The sequence below is a fragment of the Etheostoma spectabile genome, chromosome 15, assembly GCF_008692095.1.
Source record: "Etheostoma spectabile isolate EspeVRDwgs_2016 chromosome 15, UIUC_Espe_1.0, whole genome shotgun sequence".
Classification (NCBI taxonomy): Eukaryota; Metazoa; Chordata; class Actinopteri; order Perciformes; family Percidae; genus Etheostoma; species Etheostoma spectabile.
Genome location: NC_045747.1, coordinates 23,992,713 through 24,017,718, shown reverse-complemented (window position 1 = coordinate 24,017,718; position 25,006 = coordinate 23,992,713). Strand labels below are relative to the sequence as shown.

The 25,006-nt window shown below is 43.7% G+C and overlaps 1 protein-coding gene across 3 annotated transcripts in view; it reads right to left on the bottom strand.

The window, feature by feature from the left end:
• The window catches only part of prr36b (proline rich 36b), a 47,510-nt gene that overhangs the window by 5,222 nt on the left and 17,282 nt on the right, over positions 1–25,006 (bottom strand). For all 3 annotated transcript variants that reach the window (XM_032537310.1, XM_032537309.1, XM_032537311.1), the window contains 3 exons: positions 18,247–18,962; positions 17,440–17,518; positions 596–822 (listed from right to left, as the gene is read on the bottom strand). In XM_032537310.1, coding sequence (XP_032393201.1) covers positions 596–822; positions 17,440–17,518; positions 18,247–18,859 — 919 coding nt within the window. In that variant the 5' untranslated portion in view covers positions 18,860–18,962. The remainder of the gene's footprint in view (positions 1–595; positions 823–17,439; positions 17,519–18,246; positions 18,963–25,006) is intronic.

Sequence of the window (25,006 nt, the reverse complement as noted above, 5' to 3'; positions counted from 1 at the left end):
TATGGTTCTCCAAGTTAAACTTAAGACTTGTAAAGACCACATAGGATGAAATTTAATGCCCACTTTATGGCCATAATGGAAAATCAGTGTCGATTTTAAGTAACGTTACCTGAATTTAAACATTTTTGTGAAGCTCTTATGCCATGAAACAATGAATACAAAATAAAGTAAATTTAAAATGTTACCCATACAAAATATTTATTCATGATGCATTTTCGTTACGAAAAAGGAGAAGTGTAAGATTTTTGTAATTGAAAAGGAACAGTTTAAAGGCCATCATTTTGGAATATTAAATTTAAGACTTTCTAAATACTTTTAAGACCTCGTGGGGAACAATTGGATTAAACTAAATTAATTCAGTTCAGGCAACGGTTTAGGCACCGGCACCGTTTTAGCACAGGTATCGGAAAATACCCAAGCAATAGCCAACCCTGGTAAAGTGTCCTGAGATAACTCCTGTTTGAATTATCTATATTAAGACATTTATAATCAGAGTTCATTTGGACAATCAACGTTAACAATTCATTTTGTAGAAAAGAAAAAAAAGCTCAATTGTGCATCCCAGTGTTACAAGTCAAATATTGGGTATTTTCACCTTTCTTCACAGGGGTTACGTTCCTGGATGTTTGTGACGCTGGAGGCTTGCCACCAGATGGGGTGGTGGAGGTTAGTCTGGAGGCGGCCGGCTTGACGGAGGAGGTGGAGGGGGTTTTAGGGGCGGCAGGCTTGGCTGCGGCTGGGGAGCTCTTGGCTGCGCTGGCGGCGGGCGGCCGGGTCGCGCCTGTGCCGGGACGAGATGACGGTGCCGAGCCAATCGGGGTCCTGGAGAAACAACATAAAAGAAGAAGGTTGAGAAAATGCTGAGAGGTATTACTGCAGAGATCTGTTCAAATCATGAATATCGATCTTTTATTTTCCTCTAGGCGTACTCATTTTGTCATTCAACATCCCCATGAGACAGACGTATTCAAGGGAGCTCAATAATATGGTGATTTACAACAACAAAAAAAAGAGATTAAGATTTATTTATTAAAAAAAGGTGACACAAGCGTGAGTTGTCAATCTAAAAGCTAGGGGCCAACACGAGCCACCCGTGAGACCAGGACGCCTCACTAGGTCGGTCTCACAGGCACTTATTCCACTTCCTCCATATAAAAACAACTTTGGTCAGAAATATTTCTTCTATACATACACCAATATTTGGAATGACATCCCACATCACATCAGAACACTATCATCCATCACATATTTCAAAAAGGCTCAAACAGCTTCTTAACAGTTACACTTGCTCAAAATGGCTCACGTGTTGTCCACGCCTTGTTTGCACTGTCCGTATTTGTCCAGCCCAGCTGATGTCTTGTATAAATGTCTTTGTGTACTGTTGTTTTAGTTGTCTAAATCTGTCTAGTGCACATCGATGTCCTGTACTCATGTCTGTCCCGACGTGCTGTAACCATGTTTTATGTTTCTGCAGAACAGGAACCTGCTGGAAAACCAGTTTTTAAACTGAGTCAGGCCGGTTTTCATTGTAATGTAACTTTTAACTTTCCTGTATAATAAATATGAATGAATGAATAAACATCAGGCCTTTCTCTGACTCTTAGAATGATTGTGACAGGGAGCAAGACTTTGTTGAGTCCATCATTAGTCCCTTCTACTGCCAGGGGATCAGAAACGGCACAAACAGGAGCTAGACTGGCTGCATAGATCGCAAGAAAAACAACACAATGTAGGGACAGGAAGAGGAGCGGCCAGTCTTAATGAGGGCACAAGCAGCCAAGGCCTTGACCTTAATTGCCTTTCTCAGATGTGGCAGTAGCCCAAATCCAACGAGTACTTGTAAACATGTCCACACGACAGACAGGACACAGACAGACAGACAGACACAGACAGACAGACAGGACACTTTTTTGATCCCAAAGGGGAAATTCAAAATCCCAGTAGCTTAAAGACAACACACACATACACAACATACTCATACATCATAAATCGGATGATAAAGTAACAAATCCACATGAATAATATGGGCAATAAAAGAAAAGATATGAAAGAAAAAGCCACGTGAAAGAACTAAGGGATGCATAAGCACTAGGGCTGCAACTGATTATTATTACTATTTCCATTGTCTTTTAACCTTTAGATTAAAAAGAGGTTATAGAGGTTTTTTTCTGTTTCTTTGAGAATTTGATTAGTTGTTTGGTCTATAAATTGTCAGAAAATGGTGAAAAATGTGGATCAGTGTTTGCCAAAAGCTCAAGATGACGTCCTCAAATGTCTCGGTTGTCTCATCATCAGCTCGTTCAGTCATTTTGAGAGGTTACCGATCACCTTTAAAGCCCGTCAGGGTCGAGCCTTCGACTTTACACAGAGACCCTGACCCGTGAACATCGGGCCGGGCCTGCCTAACCTTTCCGAGGCTCAAAACCAGCGGTGACCTTCTTCATCAGGACGCCGCGGCTTTGGAACGACCTGCCCGAGGAGATAAGGCTCGCCGAATCGGCGACTTCTTCTAAAATCACTTCTTAAAAACACATTTTTATAGACTCACTTTAATGTGATGTCATTTGTTTATTGTCTTTTTACCATAGACCCTGTTAGAATCAGAATCAGAAATACTTTAGTGATCCACGAAGGGGAATTCTGTGTTGCAGTCGCACAAATAGTATAAATATCAAGTAGAAATATAAATAAAGAAATATAAGGAGTGTGCATATGTTCGGTATTTACATAGTTAAAGGATTTTACTTTTAATTTCATATATTTAATTTCACTGCCTTTTAAAAAGGGCCCCCTCCTATATTTTTTTTAAAGGGTAATGTATATCAGTATATGACTAGAGCATTTTTCTGTCAAAACACGTTACCTGAAATTAGGTTATAGAGATTTAACGGGGTTGAAAATTATTTTCTTCTTTGTTTTAGTGAGTCTGAACCAGCCTTTAGGCCCCGTTTTAATCTCCCCAGCCCCCTGAGAGTCCCCCGAGGGGCCGGAAGGAACAGCGGGGGGGTGAGTCAAGACGGGCCCCCCAGGGGATCCTAGCCCCCGTAAAAACCCGTCCCACCCCCCTGTCTTAAACCCCGCCCAAAGGGGGGGGGGTTGGGGGCATTTGGGGGGGTAGGCACCCGGCCTGGACCAGAACCCCGGGTTTTGTTCCAATGTGGCGATGTTTTCCCCCTGGGTGTCCCGAAAGGTGTGGGGGGGGGGGGGGGGGGGGGGGGGGGGGGGTGCAATCTCCGGGGCCCACGCTCCACTAACGGCCTGTTTCTAAATAAAGAATCGGAGCGAGTGGCTGGCAGAACGAGAAACAGGGAGGCAGTGCGTGATTGAACAAGGCTGGGGCCGATCTAGTATTAATCTTTAATACTGAAAGGAGAACAGAAATAACTTCATCATCGTACCAGCGAAAACCGTGAGAGTGTTAAAAGCAGACGCATTAAGGGCTATGAAGCAGTGTGTGCTTTACACAACCTGGCTAGTGTAACGGAATAGGTTTTTAGCAACATGCATTAATTTATCTGTTCTTTTCTGGATTAATTTACTAGCTGTTTGGTCTCTATAATGTCAGAAAAAGCTGAAAAATGGGGATCAGTGTTCCCCAAAAAGCTCAAGATGACGTCCTCAAATGTCTTGCCCACAACTCAAAGATATTCAGCTTACTGTCACAGAACATATTCACATTTAATGAGCTGGAATCAGAGAATTTAGACCTTTTCCTGTCATAAAAAAATAATGATTGCTCAATTATCAAAATATGTTAATTATAGAGCCGACACTAATAGATGAATTGATTAATCTCTGCAGCTCCAGACACGTCATGGTGTGACCAGGACTTTAAAGCTGTGGTTTTTGTCTGTGCATGTTATCCCTATGGGATGTCTTGTAAACAACCTGTGTAACTCCTAATATCATGTTACCTTTCATATTTGTTCTGTTGATTTGATATTGTATGTCATTTTTGCCTTGTGTTTTTTCCCCTCTTTCTTCCCTTTTCTTATCAGTATTTTAGTTTCTTTATATTTTAATTGGAGTATGCAATAGACGGTGTCCAGATTAAGCCCCTCTAGATGAATGGATTAGTCGTTTGGGCTCTAAAATGGTGAAAAATTGTGGATTAGAGTTTCCCAAAAAGCCCAAGAAGACGTCCTCAAATGTCTTGTTTTGTCCACAAGTCAAAGACATTCAGCTTCCTGTCCCAGAGGAGAGAAGACACTAGAAGATTTTCACATTTAACAAGCTGACATTTTGACTCAATGACTCAAAAATGATCAAAATAGTCACAGATTTACTTAATAGTCGACAACTAATCAATTAATCGTTGCATATCTAATTGATTGTAAGGGTAAAACAGCAGCGTGTGCTATCCACAACCTGGAAAATGTAATGGAATATGTTTTAGTCACATGAAATAAGATGAAATCCAGGGAGCAACGGGTGGCAACACAGTCGGGGTGTGGTCGCGTCAGAAGCCCAAACAAGCTTTTAGAGCCCAAACACAGCATTTAGAATTGGCTTTAGGTGATGAAAGGTGTGTCCCTCATACTTACTGAGGGTGTTGGATCATGTCGATGCAGTTTTACTGATCTGAAAAACCCAACATCAGGTTATCGTGTACCTCTACAAATAAAACACTGTGGGAAACACAGTGTTTTGTTTTCCACTGAGAAATCATGTCCAGAAACTATTAAGTCCCGAAGATAAGTCGCATTAAATGTCTGTCACAAGTTGGTTTTTGATTGGTTTTTACCGGCCGACTGCGTTTAAAACCGGAAAAGGTTGAAAACTGCTGATGAGGTTATAGTTTGTAAATGTGTTTTAGAGCTGCAAAGATTAACCGATTAGTTGTCAACAGTCTGATGATCGATTAATTGATTTGAGTCATTATTTTAGGAAAAAGTTTCCTAAATATGAATATCTTTGAGTTCCTTCTCTCCTCTGTGACAGTAAACTGAATATCTTTGAGTTGTGGACAAAAAAATTAAATAAAAAAACATTTGAGAAAGTCTGATCCACATTTTTTTTTACTATTTTCTGACATTTTAGAGACCGGAGAACTAATCGATTAATTGAGAAAATCAAATCGACCGCAGACATGATGATGATTATTAGCTGGTAGTAGGGCTGGGCGATGTGGAGAAATATTCTTCACCAAATACCTCAATGTCAATATTGCCACGATGTTGTACGGTTGACTGTTGGTGCTTTAACAAAATGTTATTTACACAATGAGATTTTTGATAAATATTCTCCAGAAAGGATTTAATGACTGAGTGGGTAAAAGGTAAATAATAGAAGAGCTAGAACAGTCTGGTACGTTGAGAAAATGACATCACGTTACTGTAACGCAGCCTTTAAAACCAGGAAAAGACAACACTTATACCATATTATGATATACATATATCTTAAATCTAGTCTCATATCGGGATATCGATATAATAACGATATCTTGCCCAGCCCTAGCTGGCAGTGTTATAATCTAAACCAAAGTTACCCCAAATCCTCAGCAGGAGAATTTGGGGAAAGCTTTTTTAACAGGACATGATCACCGCCAAAGCTCTGAGTCCTTAACTTTAGATGGTTGAAACCTTGAATGAGATGTTAAGATATTAAGCCTAAAATTGTGACTTGTGAAAGAACAAGATGTCCAAAGGTGAAATGAGAATAAGCTCTTGTGGGGGGGGGGGGGGAAGAAGATGAAGTCTGTGAGTAGAGAATAAAAGATAAGAAAAGAACTACAGGGAAAGGAGAATGGGGAGAATGAAAAGATACAGAAGCCGGGCGTTAGATATGAAAAATGCTGAGAATACTCTGTCAGATAAAAAGGAAGATGGATAATCCCCCCCCCCCCCCCGCCCCCAAAAAAAGGCAGGACTACTTTAGAGAGGGCTGGAAATGAACCAGGCCGCTGAGAAATAAAGAAAGAGGGAAGAGTGAGAGATAGAAACCAAGAGAGTGAGGGAGAGAGAAAGAGATTGGACATCATCTTATATCAATGTCTTCTTCTTCTTCCTTATTAAAGAAGGCAGTCTGCGCAGACCAGAACCTATTACAGGATTTAAGAGACCAGGCTGCAGGGAAATAAGCCTCGTCTCGGCCATGGCGACGCATTGATGCTCGGATTGTTGTAGGTTCCTATTCATTCTGTAATTAAGCTCAGTGTGGGCTGAATGGGGGGGGGGGGGGGGGGCTGCTGTACGAGTCGTTGTGGTCTTTAACCCTTGTGTTGTCGTGGGGTCAAATTGACCCGTTTCAAAGTGTTTTATATCAGAAATATGGATTTCTTTCAACCAAATTTCCCGAAAATAACATGAATGATTCTGACATTCTTCAGGTAAAATAGATGATTACTTTCATTGAATTTTTTGGAGGTTTTTATTTAATCTTACAGCATTTTAATTCCTGTTTTTTTTTTAATGGTTTCCAAACAGAATGGGGACTAAACTTTGACATCTGCCCGTCTGAGATCAAATCAACATCCTCTGATCTTAACTCTTAGTCAAAATAATTAATCATTTCTGCCATTTTAACTAAAACTCATGTATGATTTGATATACATGAGGTTTGTTGACCATAGAGTCCAAGAATAGGTGTAAAACCTATTATCAAACCAGCTCAGGTTTAAAAAGAAAAAGCGCCAAAAGTTGGAAAAAGTGAGAAATAAATCAGAAAAAGCGACAAAAACATCGGAAAAGCACCAAAAAAAAAAGGTCAATTTTGACCTGGAAGTGCATGTTCAAGGTTAACAGGAAGACAACACAAGGGTTAACAACCATACAAGCTAGCGACTTACCGATGGTTGCAGCTAAACGCTAACGAGTTAGCGGTTGCGGAGGTCTCTTTGGGGTCTTTCTAGCCTCTACAGGTGGTTTTCTATCCAGCCTGGAACTTCCAGCCTTTTTTGGGGTCGTTGAGCATTAAATCCAAACTGTTACATCCAAGATTTATCCACTTTATGTCGTTAATTCATCGCGTTTTTGCTCAATTGTGCCGCTAGCGCCGTCTCCCCTATGTGTACGGAAGTCAAAGATTCCATATATGGGATGCATGCCCATATATGGGATGCATGCCCATATATGGGATGCATGCCCATTTAGTGGGATACATGCCCATATATGGGATGCATGCCCATTTAGTGGGATACATGCCCATATATGGGATACATGCCCATATATGGGATGCATGCCCATATATGGGATGCATGCCCATATATGGGATGCATGCCCATATTTGGGAGACATCATCATCCACTTGTATGGAAGACCAAGAGGCGAACTGTTTTAGACACACAATTGCTTGTGTAGCATTGCTGTGGGTGTAATATCAATAAATATGACATTATTATGTTATTATTGGCATAAGTGAATGTCATGAGAGCAAAGCGTCTTGACTTTCTTTGAAAAAAAATGCATGTATTTTGTCAACTGCATAAGTTATGGTGATTATTTCTTCACAGTGTGACTCCCAGGACATGTGAGAAGTGTTTTAGAGAAGAAAATGGCTTAGCTTTTACTTCTCTGTGAGATTCATGTTCCGTTTTATTTATCTTTAAGGCCCTACAACCATTTTCAACATGCAAGTGACCTCACTGCAACCCAAATATTGCAATAACCCAGTTTGTCCGGAAAAAGATGATGTTCACATCTTGACTCTAGACACCAGGGTTGATGTTTTACAAGCTTTTATATAAAATAAATCCAGACGGACAATGAACTGTAAAAATGGCCTCAGGGCCCCGAGGGTTAATAACATTCTAGCTTTAATGCCACTTCACATTTCTTCAATCATTGGGAAGGATTGCAGACTGAGTGTAAGAAAACACGGCTGCCGGCTGGTGCTGCTTTTGTTTGCGATACAAGAGTCAGGCAGGCGACGATTTAAATAATGAGATGCACCATGAAACGAGCAAATGAGTAAGCAGGAGCTAAGCGGGCATGCAGGCAGACATCTTCCCCGCAGCAAGAAGGAGACGAACAATGGTGGAAGGCCCTCTTCTCCTGAAGAGCAGCACATTAAAGATGATGCTGTGGTAATTAGCGCCAGGAGCTTTAGAGTGGCCTCTCAGGCTTAACTCAAGGAGGCAGGCAGGGGAAATCTTACTGTTAAATGAACCGCATCACAGCCCTCCTCTCTAAATGGGACCATTTCTTTCCTAATAGAGCCACGTATCGATATATAGAAGGGCCGATATTAGGCATTTCTTTCTTTCATTCATCAGAATCATTTATAATGACAAATTATTCAGATAAATTAATATTATATAGACGGTCAACCATGTTATGAGTGATGGCGTTGCATAGTCTGTCCACCAGAGGACGCTCTACAACATCCCCGTTAGTGATGGTGTTGCATAGTCTGTCCACCAGAGGACGCTCTACAACGTCCCCGTTAGTGATGGTGTTGCATAGTCTGTCCACCAGAGGACGCTCTACAACGTCCCCGTTAGTGATGGTGTTGCATAGTCTGTCCACCAGAGGACGCTCTACAACGTCCCCGTTAGTGATGGCGTTGCATAATCTGTCCACCAGAGGACGCTCTACAACATCCCCGTTAGTGATGGCGTTGCATAGTCTGTCCACCAGAGGACGCTCTACAACGTCCCCGTTAGTGATGGCGTTGCATAGTCTGTCCACCAGAGGACGCTCTACAACGTCCCCATTAGTGATGGCGTTGCATAGTCTGTCCACCAGAGGACGCTCTACAACGTCCCTGTTAGTGATGGCGTTGCATAGTCTGTCCACCAGAGGACGCTCTACAACGTCCCTGTTAGTGATGGCGTTGCATAGTCTGTCCACCAGAGGACGCTCTACAACGTCCCTGTTAGTGATGGTGTTGCATAGTCTGTCCACCAGAGGACGCTCTACAACGTCCCCGTTAGTGATGGCGTTGCATAGTCTGTCCACCAGAGGACGCTCTACAACGTCCCTGTTGGTGATGGCGTTGCATAGTCTGTCCACCAGAGGAAGCTCTACAACGTCCCCGTTGGTCACACGGATTATTTTATTGTTAAATGTGTTTTTGTTCAAAGGACTTTAAGTTTTATATCTGAAGTTTGTATTTTCATACATTGTATTTATCAGAACTTTAATATTTTGATGTTCTGTTGTGACAATAAAACAAATTATATTGTTTTAGTGAGAACTCATAAATAACTACAACTAAATAAAGTTAAGGAAATCTGTTTTGGAACGCGTTTCTTTTAACTATATATCGGCCGATATATCGGCATATCGGATTTTTAAGTAACCAAATTTTTGTATTGGTATCGGCCTTAAAAATCCTTCATGAGTCAGGTTCTATTTCCAATGTCAATCTACATCTATCAGGTCGGTAGATATTTAATATATGTGCATACAATGAAGTAAATTAGTTAAAGAAGGAAGAGTTGAGATAATTACAATAGGACATGTTTAAAGGGGGTGTATTTTTTTTTAATATAGTATGTTCAGTGTATGTTTGGAAATAGAACAGCTGATATGTGGGTCTCTGCAGAACACGCCCCTCGATTTTAACCTTTACACTCCAAACACACACGCCTCCTCCTGTCCCGCCTTCCTTCCCTTTGAGTCATTCTTGCTAAATCCATTTGGTAATTGGCTCTGTGGCTGCACCTCTATTAAATCATGGCAGAGTCTCCTGCCACACCCAGAGAGGGACGGAGGGAGATTTACAGCCTGCACAACATGTCGTCTGCTTCGTGCTGGACTGTGAAGACAGTGTCTGGGGCCTGGATGCCACACACACACACACACACACACACACACACACACACACACACACACACACACACACACACACCACACACACACACACACACACACCACACACACACACACACACACACACACACACCCACACACACACACACACACACACACCATCAGCAGTAATTAGTTAGATCATGACGAGGGTGGCATTCAGTCCACAGCTATAAAAATGCATCATCCCCGAGGAAAACAGCATGACTAATGTGGGATGAACCACCTGATCGCCCTGCAATGAGCTCGTCCTCTTTCCTCCTCTGAGTTTGTACAATACAGGACACCATACCCTTCCTCTGCCCTCTAATCTACTACGGGGCAATATTTCTCTCATCTTCACACAGAGACAGGACTCCGTTAAAATAATCAATTGTCCAATAAAAATGTATCTTTGTTTAAAACAAATCCCGAAAAGGATCTTTCAGTTTATTCCTTTTCACCTTAGATGTGGTGAATTGACCCGCCTTTTTTAACCCTTGTGTTGTCTTCCTGTCAACCATGTTAAACTCAACATTACTATCGTTTTTACCGACACTTTTGTCAGTTTTTCAGTGTTGTGGGTTTTTTTTGTTGATGTTTTTTTCCTACGTTTTTTGATATTTTTTAATGCAATGCTTATTTTGATGGACAATTTTATGTTCCAAAAAACAACAATTAACTGAAAACGGGTCGAATTTGACCCATGGACGACATGAGGGTTAAAAAAAAATATATATATATGGAGGGTTGCTTTTTGCTTGTACAATTTACAGCAAACATTCTCAGAGAAACACCTTCATATCCAAGCAAAAATTGGTATTGATATCAAATCAGAAACCCTGTGAATCGGAATCTTTTGGTCCTTCGCTTCTTTTTCTACCTCACACACACAACACACACACACACACACACCACACACACCACACACACACACACACACACCACACACACACACACCACACACACACACACACACACACACACACACACACACACACACACCCCACAAACACACACACACACACACACACACACACCACACACAACACACACACACACACACACACACACACACACACACACACAACACACACACACACACACACACACACACACACACACACACACACAGAGTATGTGCACTGGCAGCAGTGATTGCAGCTCAGCGGGGGACACGTGGCTTATTCAGACATGTAGCCTCCACACTTCGAGCCACCATTTTTGTTTCACTTCACTTTGCTGCATCCGCAGACGGCGAGGCAGGCAGGAGAAAGCGGCTCAGCGGCACGTGCGCGCTCGCCACGTGCTCGACAAGCCAGCACATCTGCCTCCCTTCCCCCCCCCCCTCTTCCCCTTTTACCTCCACATCACACTGAGAAATCTACCGGCAAAAGAACACAGGCTCTGCATCCTAATTGCGTGCTGCTGCAGCAACTTAGGACGCTTACATTTACGTTGCATACACCGAGGCACCTACAGCAAATGTTACTGTTTGAATGCTGAGTGACCGGCCACCAATCACCAAAGCCCATCCAAAAAAGCCCCAAAATTGGCAAATATTATCCATGGACACAAGCTGACACAAACTGTTATCTGACATCCCAACACAAATAGACATGACGTTCAAAACAGCCCATAATGAGTTCTACTTTCTCCATTTGCACACTAATCAAGCTCAAATGGTCCCCGCCGCCAGTGGCATGCTGTGGGCAATCAGCTTCAAACAGCACGCACACGCACGCGCACACGCGCACACACACACGCACACACGCACACACGCACACACGCGCTCCTCTTCTGAATGTATACACTGCTATGCACACTTCACTACACACTTCAACATCCTCAGTGACCCGTTGCTGTTTCTGTAGGCAGGTAAAGTGCACTGTGTGAAATGTGACAATTAGACTCTACAGAAACGTCTGCCTTTTCTACGACTAAAAGTGTGTGACTTAAAACTACACGTTTGATTTGGTCTGAATGGCGCGATGGGAAAAAGACTGACTTAAGACAGCTGGGACTGAGTTTTATGACCTCACACTAAACATATGAGACTCTATCAAGACTCAGGATTTCATTCCCATATTGGAAATTTGTCTGCAACAGTGGAATCACTTGAAAAGTGGTTTTGGTGTAAAGTCAGCATTAGCTGTGCATAATGTCAGCCAGCAAAAAACCTGCCAGCCAAACAACGAGACATAATAAAGAGTCACCGGCATCAAAAACTAAAAAAAACAACCTAATTTAATATTGCTAAAACCTCCAGCTGAACAGGAGGATAAAAACACAAGGGAGTGGTCTTGAATGAGATTGATGTCACTTAGTGAGCCGGCCGTTTGTCTGCTCTTTTATTTGTCTGATTACTGGAACTTGCTGCAGGAGGACATAAATCTATTGAGCCTTAGGAATAGCACTGAGTAAATTAAATTGAGAGACCCACCGTGTATGTGTGTGGTGTGTGTGTGTGTGTGTGTGTGTGTGTGTGTGTGTGTGTGCGACAGAATCAGCGGAAGCAGGGTGTGTCTGGGGCAATTAATGCGTTCATTTCTCTACCACTCTGCTGGTAGCAGGCCTGAATTAAGGACTAAGTGAGGTTGTAAACGGACTAAATCCATCTATTGCCCTGTCAAAGCACATCAAATACGCAAATGCATACATGGACACACACACACACACACACACACACACACACACACACACACACACACACACACACACACACACACACACACACACACACACACACACACACACACACACACACACACACACACACACACACACACACACACACACACACATAAAGTATGCCTTCAAGGGTACACGGTGCTGTCAGAGGAGCCTATCGTCAGTAACGGTTATACCTCTCTGGTGGGGATTCGTATCTAGGTCTACTGCAGATAAATCCTTCACCGGGCATCTGCGTAACACATTTTACTGACTCATGCACTAAAGTACACAAAATGCTGCATTAAAACCAAATTTAGATACACACCAACAATCCAATCTTAACCTGATTACAACGTTAGCCTCGGCTAGGTTTCAGCTCAGTCTTTTGACAAATGAGCTCATTAGTGGTTTTACTGAAAGGAGGGCTGGGTGTGGGAGCACGAGCGGGGCATCGGCTTCACTGATGAGGGGTGAAAGGAGGCTATTGATAGGACCCGCACAAGCGCTTCTTGTGCCCGACTTGGATTCACACAGTACAAGGATCTACACAGGGTTGACTGCTCTGAAGTCCAGCTGTCTAAAAAACAAAGGTTAAACCCAAAGGTTGAATTAATTCTGACTATGTTTACATGCACATAATATTCCACTATTATTGAGAAAATGGCTATATAATTAGAGTGTGATACAAGTCATGTAAACAGCATATTCAGGTTTGATATATTCAGAATAAGGTCTTATTGTTGCTTACTTAATTTGCGTAAACATACATGACTTTTTTAAGCAGTGGCGTATTATCCGCACGCACTTTGAGCAAACTGTGTGTATGTTTACGTCGTATACAGCGGGTGTAAATATACACGCCACTTGCAGTGTTATTGCGAGAAGAAAAAAACGGTTAAGTTTAGGAAACAAGACAATCCCCGGTCTCCAGGGTCAAAGTCCTGTGTTTCACCCATCCTCCAGAACTCCGACCAACCTTCCTACTCTCTATTCACACGCCATCGCAAGGCAATGTAAGTCAATGGAGACCAAACAGCGTTGATAAACTATCTAAAAAGCGAGTGTGCGTCTTGAAGACACAGACAGACAGACGCCATTTCATAAGATCAGTCTGGATGAAGACGTGCGATATGCCAGTATGTTTCGGGTTTTGCAGAATCGGGGTCTCAATCAAGGTTTTCACCGCAGTTTGTGACAGATTACGGCCTCTTGCTTGTCTAGGGTTTACGGTCAGCTCTGTGGGTTGCTATGGTTGCATGACACAAACCAACCAGCCAACATCGTTTGCACTGTCAAACAAGTCCACCGCCGGTGGAAAACTTTGGCTCAATGGTGTTTTAAGCCCCCAACGTCGACTTCCAGGCACCTAACCCTAACAGTAATCCTAGCGCCTACCAGGCAGCCCTGCCTAGAAGGCAACGTTGGGGGATCAAAACACCAAAACGCTCGGGAAATATCTTATTTTTGCACTGCTGCATGTAAACAAGTGGAGTATTAGTGGAATACTCACTTTCAGTAGCCATGTAAAGAGCTTAGTCAAACATGTAAACACAGTCAGTGTGGTGTGGGAGTGCTGATCTTAAGTTTTAACAGTGTTGATTTGCATTTGCTGATTTTGCTCTGTGGCATTTTAGATTCAACAAAGTGTTGAGCGGTGTTTTATGTTCCACAGAGAACTGGGTGAGCATGTAAAGTTTGCCAGCCGAGATCACCACGACAGTTCATAATCGTCCCACAATGAGCGTTCTGTGCTACAGCGGCGATTACTTACATGCCCTTGTGTAATACTTCCTAATTAGATGTTTGCACAGCAACCATTGTTTAAAGCTGTAATCTGGGTGTAATCTCAACAATCCAACTGCTGCCCGGGGATCGTGGAGTGTGTGTCTGTGTGTATGTGTTGGTTGGCCTGAGGGATTTTAGAGTGTGAAACGCCTTGCTGTCAGGAGGTAGGAAACTCAGTTTGAATCTCATGTTAGTCTATTGACAATGAACTGGAAATACCTGCGATGGCTTCTTTTGGCTTTAGGTCCCTATTTTAACGATCTAAGCACACTGCGTGAAGCGCCTGCCACAGGTGCATTTAAGGCGTGTCCAAATCCACTTTTGGTAGTTTGAGGGCGGAAAAAAGGATCTGTGTGCCGGGTGCATGGTTCAAAATGTTCTACTTAGTGTCTTCCTTTATTCACAGGTGTGTTCTGGGCATAACATGCAACCAACCAATCAGAGTCTTATCTCCCATTCCCATTACAATCCAGGCGCATTCGTACCTTGGTGCATTGTTGTTATGGAGGATTTTCCCTGTCATATTTTTATTTGTAATATTTTGCATGTGTGTGCTGTTGCACTTGCCTGTGTGTGTGTGTGTGTAACAAGCTTAGTGTGCGCTCGCTGTGCATAAACCTAGGCACATTCCACTAATTCAATGTTAAAATAACAATGAAAAGCTGGGCTATTGACTTCAGACCAGGTTTTTATTGGTCAATGGTGCGATCACTTCCTGCTGCCTCACGATAACAATACACAGAGAATGCACCTGAACACACCTCCCTGTAACACCAGCACGCCCAGAATGCACCTGAACACACCTCCCTGTAAGACCAGCATGCCCAGAAAGCACCTGAACACACCTCCCTGTAACACCAGCACGCCCAGAATGCACCTGAACACACCTCCCTGTAAGACCAGCACGCCCAGAATGCACCTGAACACACCTCCCTGTAAGACCAGCACGCCCATGGGCACAAAGTCAGGCGCAGGTGCATTTGCTATTTAAACGACGTGGTCGTTGGATGGGAAATTGACAACTGCGTTGGTCTTAAACTAGCAGAGAGACTTGCTTCAGGCTTGCCCGGCGTCGGGTGTAAGATAAGCTCAATGTGTGTAACATAAGTTTATTCTATACCTCAATCAGTGCTGTCATCTGTTCTGTTGGATTTCTTGGATTTGTCAGTTCAAAAACACCTGGTAACAACATATCGGCAGATTTTTGTCATAAAACCATAGCAAAAAACTATATGTTTGATAAGGATTCCTTAAATTTGGTGTGTGGCTTGTCAGAAATCTCTGGTGGATGGTAATCTTACTATCCGCAAGAAAGCAAAGAAACGCATCATCTCTTTAGGCGTCTTCCTTCATGTTGTCCTCCAATCTGTTTGGCGCAAGTGTTCCCGACCAAACAATGTGTCCACACAGACATACCAGCACAATGACATAACCCCTCATACCATAACTCCATGGTGGCTAAACAGTCTCTCACAAACAGATAAAAGGAGCGGAGGCAGCAGGATAAGTCCCTGTTGAAAGAACAGAGACTCCCGAAGGCTCCGTCTAATCTTGATCATCCCTGTCTCTCTGACAAAGGCCTCCTTCAGTCTCCTCTCCTGGTCTATGGCCAAGCCACCTCAGGACCCGACACCATGCACAGAGTGTGACTCAGGTGACTGCACACACAGAGAGACGCGAACAACACATGCTGGTGTGGACGGAAAAACATCTCCCTTCAGCCGATCTGTAAGCAGCCTGGACTCAGATGAGCGGAGAGAGTTTTATCCGATCCGTCGGCCATCCTCCAATGAGAGAGCGACCTCTTATCATCCGGGGGACAATGCAGAGTCCCCAAATGCAGAATGAACCGTTTCAAAACACTCATTTCTGCCTATAGGAATTCAAATGTTAAATAACAATGCATCTTGAGGCCTTATGAGCGACAGGGTTGTGCAACAGTATCTGCATTCTGTTTATGTATTATGCAATTTATGTGGCCTGTGGCTCTCCTAGATTGGCACCTTGTGTACATGTGGGTTGTTTTTATTGCTTCTATTAATGGATCTTTAAGTGCAGCTAAAGTTGTCAGCGCCGGAGTCTAAGAAAAGATTCCCCAAGGTGACGATAAAGTATAATTTAATTGGCGTATACATAAACACACACAACCGCATATTCCAAAGAAAAACGGGAACATAAGAGCGTTCTCTTGTTCTCAGTTAATTCTTCTAACTGCCCCTTCTCCCCTCTTTAAAACCCCAATCCTTCCCAAAACTTGTTTATTAATAATGCTGGATAATGCCTGCTCTGGTGAAACCCTGCGAGGCATTCCTCCAAGGCTTGTTTTCACACTGGCCTACTTCTACCCGGCTCTCCCAGCCTGTGTGTGGGGGATCATTGTCCCTCGCTCCTCCACGGCGTTGCTTTCAGGGTCTTCTTTGAACCTGTAGCCAAGTGAAACCTTTTGATCCAACTGCTTCTCATTTGCCACAAGGGTCCGAAATTAACACCCGTCAGGCGCCAAACACAGGAAGATTATTCATCCAGCCAGTAAATGTTCGTAGACTACCAAGATAGTCATGTACTGACAAAATCCTGACAATGACTAATACATGTCAGTTAAGGACACCTCTGACTCCAGACTCAAAACAAAACATTTTTACTGAATGTATTTGGAGACGTTCCAAAACAAAAGTCCTGTATTTTTAATTGCTTTTTTTTTTTTTTTATCTTACTGGTTAGCCGTAATTTCCTTAAAATGTGTACCATGTACCCCTTCTTGAGTTGTATTCACGCTGGAATTGTTTAATTGTTGATTAATATATTACTGTGAAAATAATATGGCTTTACATTCAGCTTGTATTCAACATAATAGCATATCTCAATGAAATTAACTGAAACTAAAGAATATGTGACACAAAAAGGCCATTTATTTTTTTAGCTGGTCTAAAATATGCTTGGCCTGTGGCCGGGAATTCAAAAAGTTATTTTTTTTAGACACTGCTTAACACCCAGGAGCTTTGTAAACGTTAAAGTTAATCCCTGCAACTCTTATCTGTTTGGTCATTTATTTGGATTTGCTGCTGTTCTGGAGCAGATTTGCTGATTTTGCAAGTAAATCATTGGCCAGGCTTCTAAGAAAAGGAGCCCACCTATAACACTGTTGCCTGCAGGATGTTGCAGACATGTGTGTGCTTGTGCAGCACGTGCACGCAGACTCAGACTCTCTAGAAAGGGTGAGGCTGCAACTCTACACAAATATCTATCTCACCTGGTTGTCTTGGAAACAGCAGGCTTGGGCGAGGCAGCAGAGCTTGGCTTAGTGGGAGTTGCAGAGGCCGTCTTAGGAGCTGGAGGAGTGGAGGGAACAGGGGAGGAAACAGGAGAGGAGAGGAGACAAGGAGGGGAAACAGGTCAGGATAGGAAAGAGGAGAGAAGACAGGAGATGAGATGAAGAAAAAAGGAGAACAGAAAACGAGACAAGAGGGAAGGAGAGGAAATGGGACAAGTGTAGATAGAACGAGACAAAACAAGACAAGAGGGGAAAAAAGAGGAGAGAAGAGAGGAGACAAAGAGGAGAGAAGACAGGAGAGGAGAGGAATAATCAAAAAGGAGAAGAGAAAACAAGACAAGAGGGAAGGAGAGGAAATGGGACAAGTGTAGATGAAACGAGACAAAACAAGACAAGAGGAAAAAAGAGGGGAGGAGACAAATAAGAGAGGAGACAAGGAGAGGAAAAGTAAAGAAGCAAGTGAAGAACAACATTAGAACAGTATTATATAGTATACAAGACAGTAACATATATATCCCAGATATAGGTCATGTGACTAGGATCTAGGGCATATGTCTTTGTAGATTAGCAGCAGCCACTCGGCCATGTGTACGTGTGTGCTGAATCCATCTAGTGTGCATGCCATCGCATTACAGTGAAGGCTCCTCATTAGAGTGGAGCTGTGAAAACATTTCATGCTACGCTAACTGTGGATGCCCTCCCCCCCCCCCACACACACACACACACAGTCTACATTCGGAATTAGACTTTGAAACTTTTTGCTTTGCGATGACATTTTAAACCAACCTGGGGCCTTTTTAGCAGCAGCTGCAGTGCTGCTGGCGCTGGTTTTGACACCATTAGCCGTCTTCTTGGCTGCCGTTGTTCCGGTCATCGACTTGGCACCATTGGTGGCAGGAGAGGCCCCAGTGGCTTTCTTCTCACCCACTTTGCTCTTGGTGGCTGGGACCGTGGTTGTAGGTTTTTTGGAGAGAGCTGGGGTCGGGGTGCTCTTTTTGACCGAAGCAGCCGGAGGTGCGGTCTTCTTAGCCACTCCGTTGGTCTGGGGCTTAGACGTGCCGTTTGAGAGGCGGCTCTGGGCCGTGTTGGGCCGTGATGTGGTCTTTGTTGGACTGGCGGGGCCAGCTTTTGTCTTGGCCGTGGCCTTGTTGGTAGTCTTGGCTTTGGAGTCTCCCGAAGGCTCGTTACGAGGCTTTGGAGCGGGGGTTTCCTTGGTCTGCTCCGGCTGGGACTCCAGCTGTCCCGGCTCTCCTACGGGCTGCTGTGGCATCCCCTCCTCCGCTGGACTGGCTGCCTGGTTGGGCTCCTGTCCTCCCCCTGGTGCTGCCTCATTTACTAGGTCGGATTCCAACGTTTCCATTGGCCCCAGCGCTGCCGTGGTAACCCCATCCGGCTTCATCTCCCCTCGAGTGGTAGTGGTCCGTCTCTGCACGGCAGGGCTGACTTCAATCTCACAAGATGGCCACAGGTCTACAGGCGTTGTGGAGACTGCAGGATCTGGTCTGGAGAGAGACAGGATAACAGTTAGTCGGAAACAGCAAGACCAGACATGAAAAGCAGTTTCTGTCTCTCCTATCAGTGAACAAGGCACCAGGAATGTTGGGAACCTTAGGAATCAGATGCAGTGATGGCTTGTATCTTCTTACAGCATCAGCAACACACACACAAATCTTGATTTATAGAAGCAAACAAGCCGGCAAACTGACTGTGGAACAGAAAGAAATTGAAAAGGATGTGCCATTTAACTGTGTAGAGAGAGAGAGAGAGAGAGAGAGAGAGAGAGAGAGAGAGAGAGAGAGAGAGAGAGAGAGAGAGAGAGAGAGAAGTGAAGCCTATCTAGGACAATGAAACACACAGAGGAAGACATTCAGGCTAGATCAACACATTTCATGTTGTATTTTATGTCTCAGGGACCACAGAAGACGGGGCAGAGGAGGACATGTCTACTGCAGAGAAACAACACATTCTACAAATAGCCTTCATTCATTTCAATGCCAACCGCAGTGCAGTGGCCAATGGTCCCTTCTGTGATACTGAAAAGCTCAGTGACACACTTGGCCAGCGTAGCTGCTACTGGTTGGCTTTTTTCTTGGTACAAAATGGCATCCGAGTCACTAGTGTGGAAGACTAGCTTTCTGGGATAGTACACTTAAGAGAGCGCAGGAAGCCTAAGCACGCACACGCACAGTCTCTCTCTCACACACACACACACACAGTCACACACAGTCTCTCTCACACACCCACAAACACACAGTCTCTCTCACACACACACAGTCACACACAGTCTCTCTCACACACACAGTCACACACAGTCTCTCTCACACACCCACAAACACACAGTCTCTCTCACACACACAGTCACACACAGTCTCTCTCACACACACAGTCACACACAGTCTCTCTCACACACACAGTCACACACAATCTCTCTCACACACACACACACACACACACACACACACACACACACACACACACACACACACCACCACCACACACACACCACACACACACACACACACACACACACACACCCACACACACACACCACACACACACACACACACACACACACACACACACACACACACACACACACACACACACACACACACACACACACACACACACACACACACACACACGTATGTGTCGCCTGTAATATCGTTAGGACACGCAGCTTTTTAATCTGCACGTAGGATACAAAAAGCCAAGAAATCCTGCTTCACACTACTAGGCTAACACGGTCATAAAAAGAAAAGTAGGGTGAAGTGAGAAAAAAGACTTGGACGTATTTGCTAAGTGGGTCAAGGCGTGCACAATAAACCCAAAGATAGGCAGACAGTTTGACTCATGGGCCGCAAACAGAGCAGTCAGAGACGTGAGCAACTGAGGACAAGAAGGGGGACGTGAAGCATATGAGGCCCGATAAAGGGCAACCAAGTGTAATACAAGCTGTCGTACACTGTCTGCGTCAAAACTAGACAACTGTGTCTATTTATTATTGTTTCCTCGGCTACTTGCAAATGGAAGGAGGAGAGGAAATGCATTGGTTTTTACACGTTTGGGAGAAGCAGAGGGAGGTAGTGGGGGAGAATGGGCTGGGGGGGAGTAGCAGGATACTGGGTTGTCAAAGTTTACAAACAGAGCAAGGAGCCGGCTGTGCAGGAGGCCAAGCGGGGAAATAAACTCGGAGGCAACACAGAGGCCAGCCCAGAGGAAGAGGCTTGGCCCGCGGAGCATGGGAACAGACCGAGGAGTTGGGACACAACGAGAAAAAAACAAGACGTAAAATGAGCTCACTATTGGCTGATCTCTGCTGGTCCCACTGTGAAACCCAGACAACACTAGTCATCCTAGTTTCCACTGACCTAAAACGTGCACACGCTCACTGTCCTATTTCTGGAACAGGACAGGCATCGTCTTTATGCCGCAAGCTTCCTGGAAACCATTCCCGCACACTCCTCGTCTTTCTTTTCCCCCCTCTTCCGTCATCCTTTACTCATCTTCTGAACTAAATCTCACATGTCAAAAAGGTCTTCTTTCATTCTCCAACGATGCTCCCTTTCCTCCAAACATTCCCCCCCCTTCGATTTCTTTCCTCCTCCTCCTCCCCCACCACCACCACCACCACCACCACCGCTCTCCTCCATCCCTCTGTTCTCTGTTTGCCTTCGCACAGATGGCCGGAGCAGCTGAGCAGGGCCAGAGGGGGAGAAACTGAGAATAAAAAATAAAAAAAGAAAGAAGGTCCATGTATCCCAAACAACACATAACAACAACAGATACCCAGAGCTAGCTAGTGCAACAGGCCGCCACCCGAAACAAGCAAAGAGGCCGAGAGGGAGACGACGGGTAGCAACGAGAATGATGCATGCCGCACCCTTCCGTCACGGGGGGGGGGGGGTTAAAATGCCAGTGAGGCCTTTAAAATGTGGACAGTTGGCTTAATTATGTTACTACCCACAACCAGTCACAGCTTTCAGGACAGAGGGTGGACACAGAAACAGTAAACGGTAAGATGGAGATGTGTTTCAGTCACAACCTTTTGCAGCCGTTCCACTAAACTATCAGACACATAATGCAGTTTTCTTAATAACAGCAGATTTATCACTCTAAATATTTAATAACGTTTGAAAGAATGGGTCCCTGATTTCCAAAAGAGAGAGAGAGAGAGACATAAAGCAGCTTCTCATTACTACAACTGTCGCTAGCAGATTCTATCAGCTGCTAATGTTAATTAGTTTGTTTTAATTGCCTCCAGCTAACTTTTTAATGTGTTTAGCCTACTCATTTTATAAATGAGAACGCTGTAAAAAAAAAAAAAAGGTTTCACGCTAAAAGACCACAGCTTCAAGTGAGCATCCTCACCTGCCGATGATCCATTGCAGCATTGTTCTAGTTAGTTCAATTCAATTTAATTTATGTAGCGCCAAGTAACAGTTATCTCATTGAGCTTTTCATAAAAGGAGCAGGTCTACACCGAGCTCTGGGATGTTATTTACAGAACACCCAACAATTAGTAAGTCCTGGTGTTAAAGTATGATAAGCAGCAATGTCATTTTGTTCAAGCCTAACCTTGTTTAGCCAGGTTTTCAGGATGAGGACTCACCAACAGCAACTACTTCACATTCAGGACAATACACTTAGCGCCACATGTGTTGTCTAAGCAGGGTTCAAAAAAGGCCATCATGATTATTAAAAAAAATAAAATAAATTGCCATCTCAATTCACCCCGTTCACAATTAAATTTTGAAATAACGGATATTTTTTAAATGACTTTGATTCTCATTTAATTTTACCAGCTGACTGCATCCCAACTGTTTTAATCATAGACTGTATAAAATAGGTTTTAGCGCTCTCCCTTCTCTTCATTGAGGCCTCTGTTTTTACAGCTGATGCTCAATGTGCTGTAGGCGCTAAAAAAAAAAAATAAATAAATAAAAATCAGTTTGGTACTGCCAATTTGTTTTGTTTTTTCATGGTTCATGTGTGCAATATACATTCAACTTCATTAGAAAAACTAATTGTGGCAGAGAATCGTGATTTTAATTCTTAGGTAAAAAAAATAAAAAATAAAAAATAATCGTGATTGCCATTTTTCCCCCGAGGCGTGCAGGCCTAGTACCCGGTGTGTAGATTAATGCACGTAAGCATACGTTGTCTATGCAGGGTTCAAAATCAACTTTTCTGTCCACCAGCCACATGGCTATTAAATGTTTTACTGGCCATTCAATAGATTAACATGGGGGGGGGGGGCAAACCTCGCAGCCAATGGGATGTTTAACCAGCATTTGACTGGTAAAATGGTGCAAACTTTGAACACTGTGTCTAAGTTTGCTTAAATGGTAAGTGGAACTTTTATGTAGATCTCTGACGTTATCACACGTTAAACTCACTCACTTGATACCCCAAAATCTCTAATACAAGCACACCACCGGATAGCAATCAACACTGTGACCGACTTCGCCCTCGGAGGGAACCAGGAAATAGACTGACTCCGTCCAATCACGGTTCCCTCCTCTATTTCAGACTCTGGGGTTCTGTAGTAGACTAAATCATCTGGCCAGGCTGTTCATTTCACTGCAGAGAGACAGTAAGAGACAAGGCGATGAATCCTAAATGCATGGCTGCAGCCAGAGGAACATTTCTCTTTCTCTTGCACTTGTGTCTGGCTCTAGTGCTCACTCAGCCGGCCTGACGTCATCAGGACCATCAGTCAGCGTTCAGGCTAGCAACCAGGGCCGGAACGGACTTCAAGAACATGCTTTTTTTTTTTTTTTACTATCCACTCTCCACAGAAACTGGAGGTTGGGGAGGGGCTGATTTATCAGGACACTTTACTATTTCAGCTGCCAGATAAACAGAAATGGAAGTTTAAAAATTCAGTTAGTCTGCTGCCAAAGTGAATTTCCCCACAAAGAAAGTCACTCCCGATGACCATGTACACCCATTTTCTTCCTCACCAATTTCCTACTTTAAACATTGCTGCATCAGTAATTGTTACCACCATACAGAAAACTGAACTAATTTAAAAGTTATAAAGTGTATTTTTACATTTGTAAGGCTTTAGATTGCATTGTTTACTCTGCAACAGCTTGAGTTTCATCCCTAATACTGTGGTACTCCCAACTGACGCATTTAACCCATTTAAGCTATTACAGGTTTACGTTAAACCTAATTAGATTGAACAGTTACTCCCTTGCAAATGGACCGAGGGAGCTGCTGTTACAAGGTAAAGACATGTGGTGAGAGATACAATTCAGCCTAAATGTTTGCTTAAATGTAAATGGACTGTTCTTATATTGCACTTTTCTAGTCTCAACATCTACTCAAAGCTCTTTTACATAATACAGGAACCGTTCACGAGCATTCACACACGGTGGCCGAGGCTACCGTACAAGGTGCCACCTGCTCAGATACACACTCACACATTTACACACGTCATCAGATACACACTCACACGCATTTACACACCAATGGCGCAGCATCGGGGGCAACTCGTGGTTCACTGTCTTGCCCAAGGACACTTCGACATGGGACCGCAGGGCCAGGGATCGAATCTTCCAATTGGCAGGCGACCGCTCTACCACTGAGCCAGAGCCACCCCTGGTAGTCTATGTCGACGCCGTTCCACGTCTGAGATTGCTCCGTTGTTCTGGCATTTTAAACTCTGGTGGATCTATGAGGACCATCTGCTCCTCAGACAGCTAGCTAGACTATCTGCCTAGAACAACTAGACTAAAACAACCTTTGTACACATGTTCCACCAAAACCAGGTCCTTCCCCGAGGCTATTTAGCAGAGGCGCCATGGCTCCGTCCGGCGCTTAGCGCCGCCTCAAGACGATTGTGATTGGTTTAAAGAAATTCCAATAAACCAGGACACATTTATCTCATATCTCTGAATGCGGTGTGGACTAGCCAGACCCTCCTCCGCAGCGCTGTGGAGGAAGGTCTGCCAACGCAAGACTACTTAAATGGTAACGTTTCTGAACACTGTACAGCTGAACCATGTGAACAGATGATCACAAAAGTTACATTTGCAAGTTCCTCAGTAATCGTTTTAATCCACTTATTAATGGATTTTGCAGACAAATCCACATTTTTTTCCCCTACCGCCTGCTTCACATTCATACAATTACACACATCTGCATTCATACAGTTAGACACATGCACCGTAGCGCTTTGTGGGACAACTCTAGTTTCATCCAATAACGACTAAGCCGCAATAATGTTTTGCTGGGTCATCCCCACCTCAACTACAGCTGCTGATGGGGGATTTAACGCACTCAAGGGAGGTTACAATGGGATAGCATTACCATATGTTACATTAGACAATGCTACACTGGGGTTACATTAATCTAGGGCTGCACAATATATCTTTTTTTTATCATCATAGCAATTTCAACTTGTGCGATTAACACATGGCAAAAGGTTGCAACATATCGCGATGGACACTCAAGAAACTATCAGGAGAAAACTGCACTTTAAAATGTAACCGTCATCCTTTTTTAGGTTGCCTTTTGTAAACAATTCAACATGCAA